Source organism: Balaenoptera borealis (genome assembly GCF_965194805.1).
Source record: "Balaenoptera borealis genome assembly, chromosome: 2".
Taxonomy (NCBI): domain Eukaryota; kingdom Metazoa; phylum Chordata; class Mammalia; order Artiodactyla; family Balaenopteridae; genus Balaenoptera; species Balaenoptera borealis.
Window position 1 is genome coordinate 111,925,265 of NC_138867.1, and position 21,382 is coordinate 111,946,646.

The window sequence follows — 21,382 nt, forward strand, 5'->3', positions numbered from 1 at the left end:
GAGTTTATCTCAGCTACAAGGGTTGCTGTAGAAGGGTCTTTGAGAAGGCCTGACTCCAAACTTAGGATGAATTTTTTCTATTCAGGCTTTTATGGGCCAGACCTCCACTTCCTGCAGGAAATTTTGTTTTCCTAAGTTCCAAAGAGTCAACTTATAAATTGTTTCCTGTTTGTCTCTTGAAAACATAGTCCATTTTAATCACCAGGAAAACTATTGAAATAATTGTGTTGGTGCTGCTGCTGCCGCCAGATGATTTAGTGGTTGCTTTTTAAGGACAAAACTACTCAACAAGAACAGCTAAGTTTGAATTTTTCAGTTCAATTCAGTGGCCAGGAAAGTGTCATCAAGTATATAGACTTACTGTTTTTGTGAAACTTCTTACTACCTTGTATGATTTTCTGTCAGCTCGAAGGTAAAAATCTTATCTGACATACTTAATAGTATATAATGGTCTTGGCACGTGTTAGTAGACAAATACAACTAGGGAAAAAAAGTGGGGGAGACTTTGATAGTAGTCTTGCTCTCTTGTTATCTTTTAGATCACTAGGCTCCATTGTGAGGTTATTATGCAAGATGATCCAATGGGGCATAGGTATAAAATATTAAAAATCCAGTTATATCATTTTATCTCATCATTTTAATGTCTGTTTTGTGTGTATATGGGCCATCCAGATTCCTCCAGGCCTGGAGATTCCTTTACACTGGCTTCTTCTCCCTCTGCTGAGTTACACATGATTCTAAGGCAGAATTAGCACTACCTGTCACCAGCTGCCTGCTATGAATCACATGTTGGTAACTTGATTATTTTTATTAACGAATTTCATATTTACATTTAGATACAAGAAAGGTGGCTACAGGATAACCTTACTTTAAGAAAAAGGAATGAAGAACTAAAAGAAGTTGAAGAAGAAAGAAAACAACATTTGAAGGAAATGGGTCAAATGCAGGTTTTACAAATGAAAAAGTATGTTTTTAAAAATAGTCTTTAGTTTAAATAAAGGTCTTTATTATAGAAACATGAAAAATATTCAATACATGTTTTTTAAAAAGAATATAAGCCTGTAGCCAAAGTGTCCTTTCAGACTTAAAGGAAGATGGGCACTTTTTTAAAAAATTTATTTATTTGTTTATCCATTTTTGGCTATGTTGGGTCTTCGTTTCTGTGCGAGGGCTTTCTCCAGTTGCGGCGAGTGGGGGCCACTCTTCATCGTGGTGCGCGGGCCTCTCACTGTCGTGGCCTCTCCCGTTGCGGAGCACAGGCTCCAGACGCGCAGGCTCAGTAGTTGTGGCTCACGGGCTTAGTGGCTCCGTGGCATGTGAGATCTTCCCAGACCAGGGCTCGAACCCATGTCCCCTGCATTGGCAGGCAGACTCTCAACCACTGCGCCACCAGGGAAGCTCCGATGGGCACTTTTTATACAAATATATTTCATGGCTTTACAAGCTGAAGTAGTAATATAGAATTTATAGTCACACTATGACTATGCAGTGATGGCCAGTATTAAAAATACCAAGTTCCCAGACTTTCGCGAGCCTGCTTCGCAAGATCATGGCATAAAGAATGTATGGCCTCTGGACCCTGCCTGGGTCAGAGCTTAATGCTTAACTCTTAATGGAGTTATTGCCAAAGCAGTTTGACATTGGTGACCCATTCTACATGGTCCCAGGTGTAATTATGTGCCAACCAGAGCATTATTTTTGCGATTAATAGAATTCTCCTTTCATCTGGTTTTATTGGTACTTACTGTAGTTGCTATCTTCCTGCTACAGCAGAAAAGATTTTATTCTTGCTTTCTCTGCCTTAGAGTTGCCTTAGGAATTCTGTAAGAACCTGGTTGATGCTAAGGCACTAGACTGGTGTAAAAGGTTGTACTAGCCAAAAACATTTTTTGGAACCACCTCAGCTGGTTGGATATACTCATTCATTCAGCCATTCCTTGTAGATTTTTCATTTTTCTTGTGATTTCACAAAGAAATCTGAATCAAAGAATGCCTAAGTTTTTCTAAAGGATATAATAAATTGAAATTTAATTTAGTTATTAAAACCTAACAAATAGTTACTCCTATGTTATTGTAAGTTCTCTTGGTTTAGCTATTTTAAATCTCTTTCATATATCAAGGAAATCAGACTTAACAACTAGAAGAGTGCTTCATCTTTCAGCCTGTTTGTTTTTTATGCATTAGGACACTGAGACCCAGAACAAAAGATCACAGGAAATTAGAATGAAAGCCAGGAATGTGACCAGATATCCTAGCTTCCAAGCCTCAGCTCTTTAATACTGTAATGTTGGTGTTCTTGGTGCCAAGTTGAAAAAAAAAAAGGGAAGCTTATAGAACAAGCTTTTAAATGAAACAGTTTATTCCTTGCTACTAAAGATCAAAAGCAGATATTTTTATAATTCCTTCTGTCAATAGTACATAACAGTGCTTTTTACATTCATTCAGGCTACTAAGCATAACTTCTCTTTTTCAAACCTTCAACCAGGACACAACAGAAATGTCAACAAAACAGGATAATCAGGCCAGTTCTATAAGGATGTTCATAATCTTGAGAGAAGTGCCTGGCAAATAAGAGGATGCCTAATAAGTAATTGTTAAATGAATGAAGATTTTTAAAGCACACGTTAAAATCTGTATTATCTACCAAGTTATCAGAAAAGTTTAAGTATTTTACTGTTTTGTCAGTATTGATGCTTTGTTTTTTGGAACTCCTCTCCATGTTTTTCTTTTCTTTTTTTTTTTTTAATTTTTATTGGAGTATACTTGCTTTACAATGTTGTGTTAGTTTCTGCTGTACAGCGAAGTGAATCAGCTATACGTATACATATATCCCCTCTTTTTATTGATGCTTTTTATACTTATGCAAGAGAAATTTTGTTTTAATAGAGAAATACAAACTCTTAGTAATACTACTGCGTAAATTGTTTGAGATAAAATTTTATTTTGTCTGACATACTGTGAACGAACTGATGATACCTGTTGCTCAGTAACTTCTCAGAGTTGGTAACTGTGCATTCTTAGTTCACAATGAGAAGTTTGTGAATTTGTAATATTAATCACCAAGAGTACTTTTCTTAGGTTAGTGTGTAAACATCAGGAACATTTTCAGTGTTCACATGTTACGAGAGTACTTTATTCAGCACACAGAAATCAGCTGTTCAGAAACGTGGATGCTTCAGAGATTTGGAAAGAAAAAAGTTTTCTTTCGTACTGAAACCTTAAAGAAAAAGCAAGGAGAGACTGTTTTCATATGCTGATTGCTAAAGAGAATGATATTTATCTATCTGAAGAAATCTGTCTTTTCCACTTTAGGCTGCGAAAATCTAAAAATGGTCCTCATTTGTCGTTTTCCCTCCTAGTGAACATCAGAAGTTGGAAGAAAAAATAGAAAATATAAAAAGAAATCACAGTTTGGCAATAGGGCGACAGAAAGGTTATGAGGAAGAAATTATTCATTTTAAGAAAGAACTTCGAGAACCTCAATTTCGGGATGCCGAGGAAAAGTATAGGGAAATGATGATTGTTATGAGAACAACAGAGCTTGTGAACAAGGATCTGGACATTTATTATAAGACCCTTGACCAGTAAGTATTGGACTGGGAATTTGGTTCCCATTGCAATCAATATTAACTAGCATAATTTAGTCTTACTTTCCCCCTTTTTAACTTTTTTAATGTATTTCATACCTACCACAGAATGGAAAAATATATGTATATATGTGTGTACACATACACACATGCTTACTTGAATTATGAAGTTAAGTTATAAAGCATATTAATATTAAGGAGCACTCATGATCCCACCCCCCCATACACAATCCAAGAACTCTACAATTATCACTAACTGCCATCCACGTAGATGCTCCTCCTTAGCCATTTGTCATCCTCACTCCTTGTAACCACTGACACAGATTTTTGCTCCCTGCTTTTTAAAAAATAATTTTATCATATGTATCATTTTTTGAGCTTTTTTAAAAAAATGATATACTCTGTGTACTCTTCTAGAATTTGCTTTTTTGCTTGTTTTACTTTGTTTTGCTTTTATTAAGTTGCTTATAGCTGTGGTGTATGCATTTTCACTGATGTACAGAATTCTTTTGTGGAAATATACCATAATGTATCCATTTTCCAGTAAATGGACATTTGGGTTGTTTCCAGCTCTTTACTGACATAACCCTTGCTTCTAGGAACATTCATGTCATGTCTTCCAGAGCAAAGGTGTAAGAGATTCTCTAGAGTACGTGTGGGAGTAAAATTGCTGGGTTGCAGGGTATGCGCAATTTTACAAAATAATGTTCGATTGTTTTCCAAAGTCGTTTTACTAATTTATACCACTAGCGAAATACAAGGGTTCTCTTTGATGCATTCTGTGACATTGATTTTGTTGATTTTTAATTTTTGCAAATCGAATGGGTTTTATTTTTATTTTATTTTATTTTTTTAAACATCTTTATTGGAGTATAATTGCTTTACAATGGTGTGTTAGTTTCTGCTTTATAACAAAGTGAATCAGTTATACATATACATATGTCCCCATCTCTCTTCCCTCTTGAGTCTCCCTCCCTCCTACCCTCCCTACCCCACCCCTCTAGGTGGTCACAAAGCACAGAGCTGATCTCCCTATGCTATGCGGCTGCTTCCCACTAGCTATCTATTTTATGTTTGGTAGTGTATATATGTCCATGCCACTCTCTCACTTTGTCGCAGCTTACCCTTCCCCCTCCCCGTATCCTCAAGTCCATTCTCTAGTAAGTCTGTGTCTTTATTCCAGTCTTGCCCCTAGGTTCTTCATGACCATTTTTTTTCTTTTTCTGTTTCTTTTTTTTTTAGATTCCATACATATGTGTTAGCATACGGTATTTGTTTTTCTCTTTCTGACTTACTTCACTCTGTATGACAGACTCTAGGTCCATCCACCTCACTACAAATAACTCAATTTCGTTTCTTTTTATGGCTGAGTAATATTCCATTGTATATATGTGCCACATCTTCTTTATCCATTCATCTGTTGATGGACACTTAGGTTGCTTCCATGTCCTGGCTATTGTAAATAGAGCTGCAATGAACACTGTGGTACCTGACTCTTTTTGAATTATGGTTCTCTCAGGGTATATGCCCAGTAGTGGGATTGCTGGGTCGTATGGTAGTTCTATTTGTAGTTTTTTAAGGAACCTCCATAGTGTTCTCCATAGTGGCTGTATCAATTTACATTCCCACCAACAGTGCAAGAGTGTTCCCTTTTCTCCACACCCTCTCCAGCATTTATTGTTTGTAGATTTTTTGAGGATGGCCATTCTGACCGATGTGAGATGATATCTCATTGTAGTTTTGATTTGTTTTTCTCTAATGATTTATGATGTTGAGCATTCTTTCATGTGTTTGTTGGCAGTCTGTATATCTTCTTTGGAGAAATGTCTATTTAGGTCTTCTGCCCATTTTTGGATTGGGTTGTTTGTTTTTTTGATATTGAGCTGCATGAGCTGCTTGTAAATTTTGGAGATTAATCGTTTGTCAGTTGCTTCATTTGCAAATATTTTCTCCTGAGGATTGTCTTTTCATCTTGTTTATGGTTTCTTTTGCTGTGCAAAAGCTTTTAAGTTTCATTAGGTCCCATTTGTTTATTTTTGTTATTATTTCCATTTCTCTAGGAGGTGGGTCAAAAAGGATCTTGCTGTGATTTATGTCATAGAGTGTCTGCCTATGTTTTCCTCTAAGAGTTTGATAGTATCTAGCCTTACATTTAGGTCTTTAATCCATTTTGAGTTTACTTCTGTGTATGGTGTTAGGGAGTGTTCTAATTTCATTCTTTTACATGTAGCTGTCCAGTTTCTCAGCACCACTTATTGAAGAGGCTGTCTTTTCTCTTCTGTATATTCTTGCCTCCTTTATCCAAGATAAGGTGACCATATGTGCGTGGGTTTATCTCTGGGCTTTCTATCCTGTTCCATTGATCTGTATTTCTGTTTTTGTGCCAGTACCATACTGTCTTGATTACTGTAGCTTTGTAGTGTAGTCTGAAGTCAGGGAGCCTGATTCCTCCAGCTCCGTTTTACTTTGTCAAGATTGCTTTGGCTATTCGGGGTCTTTTGTGTTTCCATACAAATTGTGAAATTTTTTGTTCTAGTTCTGTGAAAAATGCCAGTGGTAGTTTGATAGGGATTGCATTGAATCTGTAGATTGCTTTGGGTAGTATAGTCATTTTCACAGTGTTGATTCTTCCAATCCAAGAACATGGTATATCTCTCCATCTATTTGTATCATCTTTAATTTGTTTCATCAGTGTCTTATAATTTTCTGCATACAGGTCTTTTGTCTCCTTAGGTAGGTTTATTCCTAGATATTTTATTCTTTTTGTTGCATTGGTAAATGGGAGTGTTTTCTTAACTTCACTTTCAGATTTTTCATCATTAGTGTATAGGAATGCAAGAGATTTCTGTGCATGAATTTTGTATCCTGCTCCTTCACCAAATTCATTGATTAGCTCTAGTAGTTTTCTGGTAGCATCTTTAGGATTCTGTATGTATAGTATCATGTCATCTGCAAACAGTGACAGCTTTACTTCTTCTTTTCTGACTTGGATTCCTTTTATTTATTTTTCTTCTCTAATTGCTGTGGCTAAAACTACCAAAACTATGTTGAATAATAGTGGTGAGAGTGGGCAACCTTGTCTTGTTCCTGATCTTAGTGGAAATGGTTTCAGTTTTTCACCATTGAGGACAGTGTTGGCTGTGGGTTTGTCATATATGGCCTTTATTATGTTGAGGAAAGTTCCCTCTGTGCCTACTTTCTGGAGGGTTTTTATCATAAATGGGTGTTGAATTTTGTGGAAAGCTTTCTCTGCATCTATTGAGATGATCATATGGTTTTTCTCCTTCAATTTCTTAAATGGTGTATCACATTGATTGATTTGCATATATTGAAGAATCCTTGCATTCCTGGGATAAACCCCACTTAATCATGGTGTATGATCCTTTTAATGTGCTGCTGGATTCTGTTTGCTAGTGTTATGTTGAGGATTTTTGCATGTATGTTCATCAGTGATATTGGCCTCTAATTTTCTTTTTTTGTAGTATCTTTGTCGGGTTTTGGTATCAGGGTGATGGTGGCCTCGTAGAATGAGGTTGGGAGTGTTCCTCCCTCTGCTATATTTTGGAAGAGTTTGAGAAGGATAGGTGTTAGCTCTTCTCTAAATGTTTGGTAGAATTTGTCTGTGAAGCCATCTGGTCCTGGGCTTTTGTTTGTTGGAAGATTTTTAATCACAGTTTCAATTTCAGTGCTTGTGATTGGTCTGTTCATATTTTCTATTTCTTCCTGGTTCAGTCTTGGAAGGTTGTGCATTTCTAAGAATTTGTCCATTTCTTCCAGGTTGTCCATTTTATTGGCATATAGTTGCTTGTAGTAATCTCTCATGATCCTTTGTATTTCTGCAGTGTCAGCTGTTACTTCTCCTTTTTCATTTCTAATTCTGTTGATTTGAGTCTTCTCCCTTTTTTTCTTGATGAGTCTGGCTAATGGTTTATCAATTTTGTTTATCTTCTCAAAGAAACAGCTTTTAGTTTTATTGATCTTTGCTATTGTTTCGTTCATTTCTTTTTCATTTATTTTTGATCTGATCTTTATGATTTCTTTCCTTCTGCTAACATTGGGGTTTTTTTGTTCTTTCTCTAATTGCTTTAGGTGTAAGGTTAGGCTGTTTGTTTGAGATGTTTCTTGTTTCTTAAGGTAGGATTGTATTGCTATAAACTTCCCTCTTAGAACTGCTTTTTCTGCATCCCATAGGTTTTGGGTCGTCGTGTGTTCATTGTCATTTGTTTCTAGGTATTTTTTGATTTCCTCTTTGATTTCTTCATTGATCTCTTGGTTATTAAGTAGTGTATTGTTTAGTCTCCATGTGTTTGTATCTTTTACATATTTTTTCCTGTAATTGATATCTAGTGTCATAGCGTTGTGGTCGGAAAAGATACTTGATGTGGTTTCAATTTTCTTAAATTTACCAAGGCTTGATTTGTGACCCAAGACGATCTATCCTGGAGAATGTTCCATGAGCACTTAAGAAGAATGTGTATTCTGTTGTTTTTGGATGGAATATTCTATAAATATCAATTAAGTCCATCTTGTTTAATGTATCATTTAAAGCTCGTGTTTCCTTATTTATTTTCATTTTGGATATCTGTCCATTGGTGAAAGTGGGGTGTTAACGTCCCCTATCTAGTATGATTGTCTTACTGTCGATTTCCCCTTTTATGGCTGTTAGCATTTGCCTTATGTATTGAGGTGCTCCTATGTTGGGTGCATGAATATGTACAATTGTTATATCTTCTTCTTGGATTGATCCCTTGATCATTATGTAGTGTCCTTCTTTGTCTCTTGTAATAATCTTTGTTTTAAAGTCTATTTTGTCTGATATGAGAATTGCTACTCCAACTTTCTTTTGATTTCCATTTGCATGGAATATCTTTTTCCATCCCCTCACTTTCAGTCTGTATGTGTCCCTAGGTCTGAGGTGGGTTTCTTGTAGACAGCATATATACAGGTCTTGTTTTTGTATCCATTCAGCCAGTCTGTGTCTTTTGGTTGGAGCCTTAGTCCATTTACATTTAAGGTAATTATCGATATGTATGTTCCTCTTACCATTTTCTTAATTGTTTTGGGTTTGTTATTGTAGGTCTTTTCCTTCTCTTGTGTTTCCTGCCTAGAGAAGTTCCTTTAGCATTTGTTGTAAAGCTGGTTTGGTGGTGCTGAATTCTCTTAGCTTTTACTTGTCTGTAAATGTTTTAATTTCTCTGTTGAATCTGAATGAGATCCTTGCTGGATAGAGCAATCTTGGTTGTAGGTTTTTCTCCTTTATCACTTTAAGTATGTCCTGCCACTCCCTTCTGGCTTGCAGAGTTCCTGCTGAAAGATCAGCTGTTAACCTTATGGGGATTCCTTTGTGTGTTACTTGTTGTTTTTTCCTTTCTGCTTTTAGTATTTTTTCTTTGTATTTAATTTTTGATAGTTTGATTAATATGTGTCTTGGCGTGTTTCTCCTTGGATTTATCCTGTATGGGACTCTGTGCTTCCTGGACTTGACTATTTCCTTTCCCATGTTAGGGAAGTTTTCAACTTTAATCTCTTCAAATATTTTCTCAGTCCCTTTCTTTTTCTCTTCTTCTTCTGGGACCCCTGTAATTCGAATGTTGGTGCATTTAATGTTGTCCTAGAGGTCTCTGAGACTGTCCTCAATTCTTTTCATTCTTTTTTCTTTATTCTGCTCTGCGGTAGTTATTTCCACTATTTTATCTTCCAGGTCACTTACCGTTCTCTGCCTCAGTTATTCTGCTATTGATTCCTTCTAGAGAATTTTTAATTTCATTTATTGTGTTGTTCATCATTGTTTGTTTGCTCTTTAGTTTTTCTAGGTTCTTGTTAAACGTTTCTTGTATTTTCTCCATTCTGTTTCCAAGATTTTGGATCATCTTTACTGTCATTACTCAGTTCTTTTTCAGGTAGACTGCCCATTTCCTATTCATTTGTTAGGTCTGGTGGGTTTTTGCCTTGCTCCTTCATCTGCTGTGTGCTTCTCTGTCTTCTCATTTTGCTTAACTCACTGTGTTTGGGGTCTCCTTTTTGCAGGCTGCATGTTCGTAGTTCCTGTTGTTTTTGGTGTCTGTCCCCAGTGGCTAAGTTTGGTTCAGTGGGTTGTGTAGGCTTCCTGGTGGAGGGGACTAGTGCCTGTGTTCTGGTGGAAGAGGCTGGATCTTGTCTTTCTGGGGGGCAGATCCACGTCTGGTGGTGTGTTTTGGGGTTTCTGTGGCCTTATTATGATTTTAGGCAGCCTCTCTGCTAATGGATGGGGTTGTGTTCCTGTCTTGCTAGTTGTTTGGCATAGGGTGTCTAACACCGTAGCTTGCTGGTCGTTGAGTGGAGCTGGGTCTTGGCATTGAGATGGAAATCTCTGGGAGATTTTCGCCGTTTGATATTACGTGGAGCTGGGAGGTCTCTTGTGGACCAGTGTCCTGAACTCGGCTCTCCCACCTCAGAGGCACAGCCCTGATGCCTGGCTGGAGCATCATCCACACGGCTCAGAATAAAAGGGAGAAAAAAAAGAAAGAAAGAAAGAAGAGAGCAACCAAACCAAAACACAAATCCACCAATGATAACAAGTGCCAAAAACTATACTAAAAAAAAAAGAAACGGACAGACAGAACCCTAGGACAAATGGTAAAAGCAAAGCTATACAGACAAAATCACACATAGAAGCATACACATACACACTCACAAAAAGAGAAAAAGGGAAAAAAATATATATATATTGGTGCTCCCAAAGTCCACCTCCTCAATTTGGGATGATTCGTTGTCTATTCAGGTATTCCACAGATGCAGGGTACATCAAGTTGATTGTGGAGATTTAATCCGCTGCTCCTGAAGCTGCTGGGAGAAATTTCCCTTTCTCTTCTTTGTTCACATAGCTCCTGGGGTTCAGCTTTGGATTTGGACCCGCCTCTGCGTGTAGGTCGCCTGAAGGCGTCTGTTCTTCGCTCAGACAGGACGGGGTTTAAGGAGCAGCTGATTCGGGGGCTCTGGCTCACTCAGGCCGGGGGGAGGGAGGGGTACGGAATGCGGGGTGAGCCTGTGGCGGCAGAGGCCAACATGATGTTGCAACAATCTGAGGTGCCGTGTGTTCTCCTGGGGAAGTTGTCCCTGGATCTCAGGACCTTGGCAGTGGCGGGCTGCACAGGCTCCCGGGAGGGGAGGTGTGGATAGTGACTTGTGCTTGCACACAGGCTTCTTGGTGGCTGCAGCAGCAGCCTTAGTGTCTCATGCCCGTCTCTGGGGTCCGCACTGATAGCCGTGGCTTGCGCCTGTCTCTGGAGCTCCTTTAAGTGGCGCTCTTAATCCCCTCTCCTCGCGCACCAGGAAACAAAGAGGCAAGACAATGTCTCTTGCCTCTTCGGCACCTCCAGACTTTTTCCCGGGCTCCCTCCCGGCTAGCTGTGGCGCACTAGCCCCCTTCAGGCTGTGTTCACGCAGCCAACCCTAGTCCTCTCCCTGGGGTCTGACCTCTGAAGCCCGAGCCTCAGCTCTCAGCCCCCGCCCGCCCCAGCGGGTAAGCAGACAAGCTCTCGGGCTGGTGAGTGCTGGTCGGCACCGATCCTCTATGCGGCAATCTCTCCGCTTTGCCCTCTGCACCCCTGTTGCTGCGCTCTCCTCCGTGGCTCCGAAGCTCCCCGCCCCCGCCACCCGCAGTCTCCGCCCGCGAAGGGGCTTCCTAGTGTGTGGAATCCTTTCCTCCTTCACAGCTCCCTCCCACTGGTGCAGGTCCTGTCCCTATTCTTTTGTCTCTGTTTTTTCTTTTTTCTTTTGCCCTACCCAGGTATGTGGGGAGTTTCTTGCCTTTTGGGAGGTCTGAGGTCTTCTGCCAGCGGTCAGTAGGTGTTCTGTAGGAGTTGTTCCACATGTAGATGTATTTCTGATGTATTTGTGGGGAGGAAGGTGATCTCCACATCTTACTCTTCCACCATCTTGAAGCTCCCCCAGTCTAATGGGTTTTAAATGGTAAATCATTGTGGTCTTCATTTGCAGTCCCAATTTCTAATGATGCTGAACATCTCTTTATGTTTGATCATGTTTCTTCTTTGAAATGTTTGTATTTTATACTCATTTTTTTTAAATTTAATTTTATTTTTGGCTATGTTGCTGCCCGCGGGCTTTCTCTAGTTATGGAGAGTGGGGGCTACTCTTCGTTGCGGTGCGCAGGCTTCTCATTGTGGTGGTTTCTCTTATTTCAGAACACAGACTCTAGGCATGCAGGCTTCAGTAGTTGTGGCACGCAGGCTCTAGGGTGTGCGGGCTTCAGTAGTTGTGGTGCACAAGCTCAGTAGTTGTGGCTTGAAGGCTCTAGAGTGCCGGCTCAGTAGTTGTGGAGCACGGGGTTAGTTGCTCCACGGCATGTGGGAGCCAGACCAGGGATCAAATCCGTGTTCCCTGCATTGGCAGGTGGATTCTTAACCACTGCGCCACCAGGGAAGTCCCTGTACCCATTTTTAATGTATTATTGGTAGTCTTACTGATTTGCATGTGTTCTTTTAGCTCTTCTGAATTTTAATTCTTTTTCAGTTATATGTGTTATAAATATCATCTCAAGTTTTTTGTTTATCTTTTCACTTTCTTATAGTGTCTTTTAATAAACAGATTTGATTGTAAGATAGTTATATTTACCAGTCTTTTATGGTTAGCTCTTTTGTGTCTTAAGAAATCCTTCCCTATTCCTATATTTTCTTCTAAAAGTTTTACAGTTTTGCTTTTCACATTGAAATACATTTAAGTATTTAATTCTAAATTGAATTTTATGTACAGTATGAGGTAGGAATCCAATTTCATTTTTTCCCTTATGGATACCAGTTGTCCTGGCTCTGTTTATTGAGAAGTCTATCCTTTTCTAATGATCTGCAGTGTCACTTCTGTCATGTCAGAATTCCATGTGTGCATGGTTCAGTTCTGGGTTTTATATTGTTTCATTGGTCACTTTGTCTATCTCTGTCCCATTACCAAGACTGTTGTAATTGCTACAACTTTACAGTATATTCAGCATGTAGCAAAATTTTGTTTTTTATTCAGTCTGTCCATCTTTTGTCTTTTAACTAGTGAATTTAGTCTGTTCATTTCATTGTGATTGATTACTTAGTTATATTTATTTCTAGTTTTTTTCTACTTTCCTGACTTCTATGGGATTGATTGATTTATTTTTCTTTATTCCTCCTTTTTCCCTTCTTTGGGTTGTAAATGATATATTATACTTTAGTTATTTGGGTGTTTACCTTTAATTTTTTAACATGCATATTCAACCTAAAAAAATCAAATGTATTGATTCCCAAAGGGGTCCTGGAGCAACATTATCAGCATCACCTTGGAACTTGTTAGAAATGAAAATTCTCACTTTCCACTCCAGACCTGTTAGTTCAGAAATGTTAGGGACAAGTCCCAGCAGGCTGTGTTTTAACAGGCCTTCCAGGTGATTACAATGCACATCAAAGTTTAAGAACCATGTCTCTAATATGACTTGCTTTATCTTCTTCTTGAATGTTAATTAATTTCTCCTATCTGCTGTGTTTCTATTGTCTGGTATTTTCATTTTACCTTGTTTTTATATCATCTCAAATTAGTAATAATTAATGTTATGGTTTCATAGTCAGTGCTTATTTGGATAAGCCCACATATGTTTACCAATTTCTTGTAAATCCCACTCCTTCCTTCTTTAGCTTCAGTTTCTCTCTCTTTTTTTTTTTTTGAAGTACATCCTTTAATAATTTTTTTCAGTGAAGGATTGTTAATAGTAAATTCTCTTCCAGTCTTTGAAAAGTCTTTGCTTTCAGTCTTGATAGTTTAGCTGAGCATAAGTTCTAGATTAAAAGGTTGTTTTTTTCTTTTAGTACTTTGAAAATATTCCATTTTTTCCTGACCTCCATGTTTGCTGTTGAGAAATCATTCTAATTATTCCTTTGGAGGTAATCTGCCTTTTTTCTCTGGTTCTTTTAAGATTTTTCCCTTGTCTCCAGTATTCTGCATTTTTTTAGAGTGCGTCTAGATGTAGGTTTAGTTTTAGTTCTATTCAGGAATTATGCCTATTGATCTGAGGGTTGATACCTTTCATTAATTTTGGAAAATTCTCATATATTATCTCTTCAAGTATTATCCTTCCCCCATTTCTTACTATTATCCTCTCCTTCATTTCTCATTAGACATAAATAAACCTTCTCATTCTTTTCCTTCCATATTGCTTAACCCCTCTTGAATATACTGGTAATACACTGGGTAACTTCCTCATAAATACCTTCCAGTGCACAGATTCTTTAGCTGCTGCTTATACTGCCTGTTGAGTTGTCCTGTTTAAATTTACTTTTCATTTCAGTATTTCAATGTATTTTTCAATTCCATTAAGTTCTATTTTATGCATTTTCAGAAATTTTTCTTTTTTTCATAATATATTTTTTCCTTAGTGTTTTGATTCCTTCTTGTATGTCTTTACTCATTTTAACTATACATATTTCATATTCCCTTTCACATTGTCATTTTTTAAAAAATTATTTTATTTTTTGCGGGGTGGGGGCGATGTGTTGGGTCTTTGTTGCTGCATGAGGGCTTTCTCTAGTTGCAGCGAGCAGGGGCTACTCTTTGTTGTGGTGCGTGGGCTTCTCATGCCAGTGGCTTCTCTTGTTGCAGAGCACAGGCTCTAGGCACGTGGGCTTCAGTAGTTGCAGCATGCCGGCTCTAGAGTGCAGGCTCAGTAGTTGTGGCGCACAGGCTTAGTTGCTCTGCGGCATGTGGGATCTTCCCAGACCAGGGGTCAAACCCATGTCCCTTGCATTGGCAGGCGGATTCTTAACCACCAGGGAAGTCCCCACATTGTCATTTTTTTATTTCACATTTTTAGGAGTCTCTTTCTACTATTTTGTGTGCTGATTCTAGCCCTAGTGAAGTATTTCTTGGGTATCATGTAGTGTTTAATTGTAAGCTCATCTTTAGTAGTGCTTTTTTTTTTTTTTTTCCTGTGAAGCGCCCTTGTGACCTTTTTGTGTGGATGTCCCTCCCCACAGAGATTTGTTTTGTATCTGCTGGGCACTCTGGGATAACACTGGCCTAAGTCTAGTTTTTATGTTAATTTTTCAATTTGGGAGTTCCTGAACTACACTGGTGGTATAACAAAGGACCTTAAAACCATGTAAGGCATTTGCCCAGTACTTTGAACTTGCAAATTATTAATTTTCCACTCTTTTATTGAAGGTTGCTGTTCAAGAGTCTTAGCCTTTATGTTGGGAGTCACTTCTTTCTGCCTCACTTGGGTCCTATGCCTCATCTTCTGTCCTGGGTTATAATACTGAAACTCTGGGTTATGAAAATAATAACTAAATTCAGCTGCAGTATCATATCACACATTGACCGTTCTGGTTTTTAGTTCCATCTTTGTTTCCACCACGTAGGGATTTGCCTTTCTTTCTTGTAAACTCAGCTATAATGTAAAGTAATTTTTTTTTATAAATCAGACTGTCTAGCATTTCTAGGTATTTGTAGCAGGAGAATTATCGGTCATCTTAGATTTTATCTGTTGTTGTTTTCTAAAAAGGAAAATATCCTCCTCAGTGCTAAGAGAAGTACACAGACAGGGTCTCTTCTCTCTCTTTTTTTTTTTAATTAATTAATTAATTAATTAATTTTTGGCTGTGTTGGGTCTTCGTTTCTGTGCGAGGGCTTTCTCTAGTTGTGGCAAGCGGGGGCCACTCTTCATCGCGGTGCGCGGGCCTCTCACTATTGTGGCCTCTCTTGTTGCGGAGCACAGGCTCCAGATGCGCAGGCTCAGTAGTTGTGGCTCACGGGCCTAGTTGCTCTGTGGCATGTGGGATCTTCCCAGACCAGGGCTCGAACCCGTGTCCCCTGCATTAGCAGGCAGATTCTCAACCACTGCGCCACCAGGGAAGCCCCTGGGTCTCTTCTCTTTTAAGGCTTCCTCTGGAAAGAGCATAGTGAACAGACCAGCCTCAGCAGTGGCATTCAGACCACAAGGCTCAGGAGGACAGGAAGACCCCACTTTTCAGTATGAGGATTCTTTTAGTTAATGATGATAGCAAAGGTGGCCCCAGAATCACCTAGCTATAACTCTGGCATGTACAAATTTTGGAAAGTACATAGTCTTTTAAGATAAGTGAAAATTGGAATTGAGCCAATTATGTTATTTCCAAAAATAAATACTAATAAGATTTTTGTTGGATTATGTTCGACTTCTACAATGACTTTTGGAGGGACACATCTTTTGTCCTCTTTCACTGTGAGTGAATAAGTTAACATTACAGTGCTCCTTGGGTCCAGAAAGGCTCATGGATATGTATGTCTGTACCAAGTGGAAACTTTTTTTTTTAAACCTCTTCAAATATTGAAATTATTCTCTCCTAGATTTTTAGATCCAACGGTTTAAATTGTTGAAATTTAATGTTTTGAAATAAGAGCATAAACAAGACATTACTAAAGAATCCTCGCCTCGGGGACTTCCCTGGTGGTCCAGTGGTTAAGACTAGGCGCTTTCACTGCAGGCAGCTCGGGTTTGATCGCTGGTTGGAGAATGAAGATCCCACATGCTGTGCCACGGCCAAAAAAAAAGAAAAAAAATTCCTTGCCTGGTAGACTATTCATATATAACATTTGTCTTTTTAAAAAAAAAAAATTCCGTAATTCCTTTTAGTCTTTCCAGCTATAGGCATATATGCCTTTAGAAGGCTTTTTACTTCTTGAGTTCTTTCCCAACTGATGCTATGTGTGCAGTAAACTTACCAAACATTTGTTGAGCACTAAGGAATAGGAAACCCAGTCCTTACTGGCAAGTTTATTTGAAGAGGCAAAAATCAAAACCAATTTTTATCAGTAAAAATCTACTGTACAGAATAGGATGACTTAAGTTGGTTTTGATGAAAAAATTGAACTGAGTTTTAAACAGCAAGAAATGTTTGTGTAAAAGTTGATAAATTTCATCTTCTTGAATCCTGAAAAATCCATAATCCGTGGTTAAAAGTATTGTCTCTAGAGACTACCTGAATCTGAATCTGACTGTTGACCTTTAGCAAATTATTTAAATACCCTGAGCTTCAGTTTCCTTATCTATGAAATGGAAACCTTTTTTTTTTTTTTAAGTCCATTATAGCATTCAGTATAGAGTCAGAATTAAAAGGGAAATTTACCGGCCATTTAGTCCAGCTTTCTTTGTCGTGTTACATTCTTTATTTTTTATTTATTTATTTGGTTGCACTGGGTCTTAGTTGCGGCAGGCAGGATCCTTAGTTGTGGCATGCAGACTCTTAGTTGCAGCATGCATGTGGGATCTAGTTCCCTGACCAGGGATTGAACCTGGGGTTCCTGCATTGGGAGTGCAGAGTCTTAACCACTGTGCCACCAGGGAAGTCCCAGTGTTACATTCTTTAATGTATATTGTTAAATTCTCTATTTCTTTTTTTTTTTTAATTAATTTTGTAAGTGAAATAGGGAGCGTTTTCTTTTATTTTTTTTTTTAATTTTATTTATGGTTGTGTTGGGTCTTTGTTTCTGTGCGAGGGCATTCTCTAGTTGTGGCAAGCGGGGGCCACTGTTCATCGTGGTGTGCAGGCCTCTCACTGTTGTGGCCTCTCTTGTTGCGGAGCACAGGCTCCAGACGCGCAGGCTCAGTAACTGTGGCTCACGGGCCCAGTTGCTCTGCGGCATGTGGGATCTTCCCAGACCAGGGCTCGAACCTGTGTGCCCTGCATTGGCAGGCAGATTCTCAACCACTGCGCCACCAGGGAAGCCCAAATTCTCTATTTCTTAAGAGCACTAAGGAACTTGACCAAGAAAACGTGGGTTTCTGTTGTTTCTATTTAAACATGCTTTAAGACTAAATTTCTCAAGGGCAGGGGCTCTGCAGAGGAGATACTAATATTAATTCAATACTTAATATGTGTTAGTCATAATCTGATTGAATTCGGGCATCTACGTGTAAAGGGCAAGTATTCATCAGAGAGATTAAGAAGACTGTCCAAGATTACCCAGCTAAATGGTTGAGATAAATTAGATCTCAGAACTAAGGCCTTTATATTCCCACTCTGCTGTGCTGCTACCATGGTCCCCCCCGCCCCACCCTTTTTAACCTTTAAAAAACTAATATCAATATTTATATAGAAAGTTTTCCTAACTGTTAATTAACTCATACTTCCTGGTTTAGAGCCACAATAGTCAATTTATTTTTATATATTTTATACCTCCTCAGCAAAGTGTGTATGTATGTATGTGCATAATATATATTGTCATATGTATTAAGATTGTGTTCAATTAAGATTTGAGTGCTTACATGTTTGCTACTGTTCTAGATACTGTATACTAAGTATACAGGGATGAAGAAACAGAAAATTAAGAAATAAATCCATAAACAGTGAAAATTAACTATGGTGATGGGAATAACTGAGGGGCTACTTTAGGCCTTTTCTAAGGCAGAATCTTTCTGAGAATGTGACATTTAAGCTGGGACCTGATTGATGAGAGGAAGCAAGATATGCACAAAGCTGAGATGCAAGCTATTCCAGATGGAGAGAGTAGCTGATGCAGAGGCCCTAAGACCAGTACAAACATGAGGTGTTCAAGGAATAGGAAGAAGCCAAGCATGGCTGGAATATAGTGAGCAGGGGAATAAGGTCAGAGGAAGATGGTTCCCAGAGTATGCCATGCCTTGCAGCCTTGGTTAACAGTTTGATTTTATTCTAAGTGTGATAGGAAGTCACTGGACAGTTTGAAGCAGGGAGGTAACGTAATCTGATTCATAGTTTGAAGAAATCACATGCGTTGCCGTGTGGAGAATGGATTATAGGGGCACCCAGGAGAGAGTGGTGGACTGGTGTAGGATGGTAGCAGTGGAAATGGAGAAAAGTAGATGGACTCCATTTTTGTTTTGGAGATAGAGTTGACAGGCCTTGCTTCTGAATTGAATGTAGGGGAGGAAAAGCAAAAGAAAGAAGGATTTATCCTACATGTGTTTTCTTGAGCAGTAGGATGTTGGGAAAGCAAATTCCCATTCCCTAAAATGGGCAAGATTGGGGAGGGGAAAATCTAGAGTTCTGTGTTGGACACTTTAAGTTTGAGGCGCCTGTAGACTTCTAAGTAGAGATGTCAAGCAGGCAGTTGGATGTATAATCTGGAGTCTAGAGTTCAGGGGAAATGTATAAATTTAGGAATTATCATCATATCTATAGTATTTAAAGCCATGGAATGAGATTACATATGGAATAACTGTGGATAGAGATGGGAAGGGTCCCAAAACTCACGATGTTTACAAATGCAGTGAAAAAGTAGCTGATGAAGTAGAAGAAAAATTTTAAAGGCGTGGTAGCTTGAAAACCAAGTACAGAAAGTATTTCAGGAGTCTAATGCTATTGAGAGGTCAAATGAGATGAAGGACTAAGAAGTGACCCTTGAAATTGATAAAATGGAGGGTGTTCATCACTTTGGGGAGCAATCTCAGTGGCATGGTTGGAACTGAAGCCTTAGAGTTGGATGAGGAGAGAATGGGTGGTAAGAAATGGAGACAGTGAGTATAGATAATTCTTTAAAAAATTCTGCTGTGAAGAGGAGCAGAAAAATGGAGTGCTAACTAGAGGGGACAGAGGGGCCAAGTTAGGTATTATGTAGGTTGGTTTTGTCTTAAATTTTATGTGCACATATTCTGCTACAAGGTAGCTCTTCCTCTTAGTACACTGACCTGCAGACCTGGGATTTCATGTGTTAACTAAATAGAAAACTATACCTAGGAGCCCTCCTGCTATCCCTACAGACCCTGAGAGCCATTGACAGCAGGAACAAGAGGAATTCCCTCAATAAGGCACCTGTTCATTCAAAAACCCCTGTTCTGTCTTCTCTTGGCAGACTCTGGGAAGACAGAAATATCATACCCTGTCCCTCCTGCAAAGTGGTAACAGTTTAATAGGGGAGACCATGGTAGGTGCTCCATAGTCTGTACTTGACCTGGGCCATGAATAATGAAGGAAAGGCGTTTCAGTAGAGAAAAGTGCCTCAGTCATAGAGGCATCACACTGAGCAGAGTGAGGGCATGTGAGGGAGCTTGATGGGGCCAGCCAGGAGCTTGTGGGGGTGGGGAGGTACAGTGGTGCTTTCCAGCAATTTCGGCTTGCCTGAGGAACAAAGTCAGGCTGTTTACTGAGTTCTGTTATCTGGTTATCAGATGGGTTCTTCTAAATGAGAAGAAAAGAAGTGGTACCGATTTCTCCAAAATTGAGTGTTTGTGGGCTTATGCTTGCAAATCTTCTTAAGGTTTATACTGTGAGCCTTAAATTTGCCTTCTCACTTAGAAGAAAGTAAGGTCCAAAATTTCCCTTATTGTTTCACCTCTTAGAAGCAGCATGCAGTCATTGTAATTGTTGCGTTCATCTGTCTATTTAAGGTAACACAGGAAATTAGCAGTGCATTTTCAAGAAAAGCTGATTACCATCTTTTATTAGTAATCATCTAAAACAATCACTGATTGTAAGCATTGCCAATGGTCAGAGACACACTAGATAAGAAGAGGGAAAACATCCATTATTTAGAATTTATTACCCCTTATCCACCCCCTTAAAAGAAGAATTAAAATCACTTAAAAGAATTAAAATTAAGTGATTTTGGAATATATCAAAGTACACTGTTCTACCCTATCCCCAAAATGTTCCACTGTCATTTTCCCCCAGATGTGGAATGTTGCACATTAAGTCATATTTCTTCTGAGACTCAGTGAAAACATGTAAGTTTTGCATCCATGGCAGCCAACTCTCTTTGAGTCTTTTCAGAGCCTGGCTTCTTACAACTCAAGGAGAGCTTGGGGGTGAGGGCTTTAACCAGGACTCACTCATGGCCACCATTCTCATTCTTGTCTTGGGTACAGTACAGTTTCACATCAGCAGCCCCTGTAGCATCAAATAAGAAGATTACAAAACCAAATGATAGCTGGTGGCATTTCACACTCGCAGGTTTTTTTAACCAAATATTTATCAAGCACTGTATTAATAGTGGGTGACCATTGCCTGAATTTTAAAAGCTGATATTTGGGAGTTTGGCTAAAGGAAATACAACAATTCAACAGTTTTAAGTGTTTTAGGAGATTAGTTTAATAGTCTTAAACATTTTATCCAGAAAAAGAGGACATTTTTCTTTTAAATGTGCAACTTAAGTTTGGCAAGTTAGGGATTTTAAAATGTGCTAAGTAATAAAAACCACTATTAGTTTGGAACATGATACTCAGTAGAATGTGATACTCATCATATCATTTCCTTTATACTAGAGGGCTTCCGCTGACCTAAATGTTGGAAGACAGGAAATTCTCACGGTGGTAACTACAGTAGGGAAGAGTATTCAATCAAAATTGATCTTAGCCAATTTTTTGGCAACCTGTATATCTCATAGTTTGGTACAATTTTGTAAACAAAGATGAGGATAATACTGTTGGCAAATGTCTTTTGTAAGTATAATCTTTTCTACTGCTTTTGTCCAGCTTGGATAATCTTCATGAACTTATTTGATTTTATCCTACTTCTGAATGAATTTTTTTTATTAGGAAGGCACACATGTATTTGGCCCTTTTAATTATTATTTTATTCACTGAAATAGCTTGAGACATGAGGAAATCCAGTTCAAATTTTGCAAAATGGTAACTAACCTTCCTCAGTAGTTTGAGTCCTGGAGATGGCTAAAATACGAAAGATGTAAGAGCTGGAAGGGTCTTTTCCTGGCAGGTGAGATTTTGGTCTACCTAATGACTAATGACCTAATGACATTTGGTCTAATGACTCTATTTCAGGCATTCAGTTCTCTGCTAATGACTAAGTCCTGAGATGATTTTAAAAGTG

General features: G+C 38.7%; 1 protein-coding gene and 1 long non-coding RNA gene across 4 annotated transcripts in view; one reads left to right on the top strand and one right to left on the bottom strand.

The window, feature by feature from the left end:
- LOC309622827 overlaps positions 1-20,119 on the bottom strand; it is a 153,017-nt gene extending 132,898 nt beyond the window's left edge. The window contains exon 1 of the long non-coding RNA XR_014241157.1: positions 12,020-20,119. This is a non-coding gene — a long non-coding RNA (uncharacterized lncRNA). The remainder of the gene's footprint in view (positions 1-12,019) is intronic.
- Positions 1-21,382, top strand: part of RAD50 (RAD50 double strand break repair protein) — a 111,439-nt gene that overhangs the window by 66,578 nt on the left and 23,479 nt on the right. For all 3 annotated transcript variants that reach the window (XM_082378897.1, XM_082378895.1, XM_082378896.1), the window contains 2 exons: positions 837-964; positions 3,360-3,584. In XM_082378897.1, coding sequence (XP_082235023.1) covers positions 837-964; positions 3,360-3,584 — 353 coding nt within the window. The remainder of the gene's footprint in view (positions 1-836; positions 965-3,359; positions 3,585-21,382) is intronic.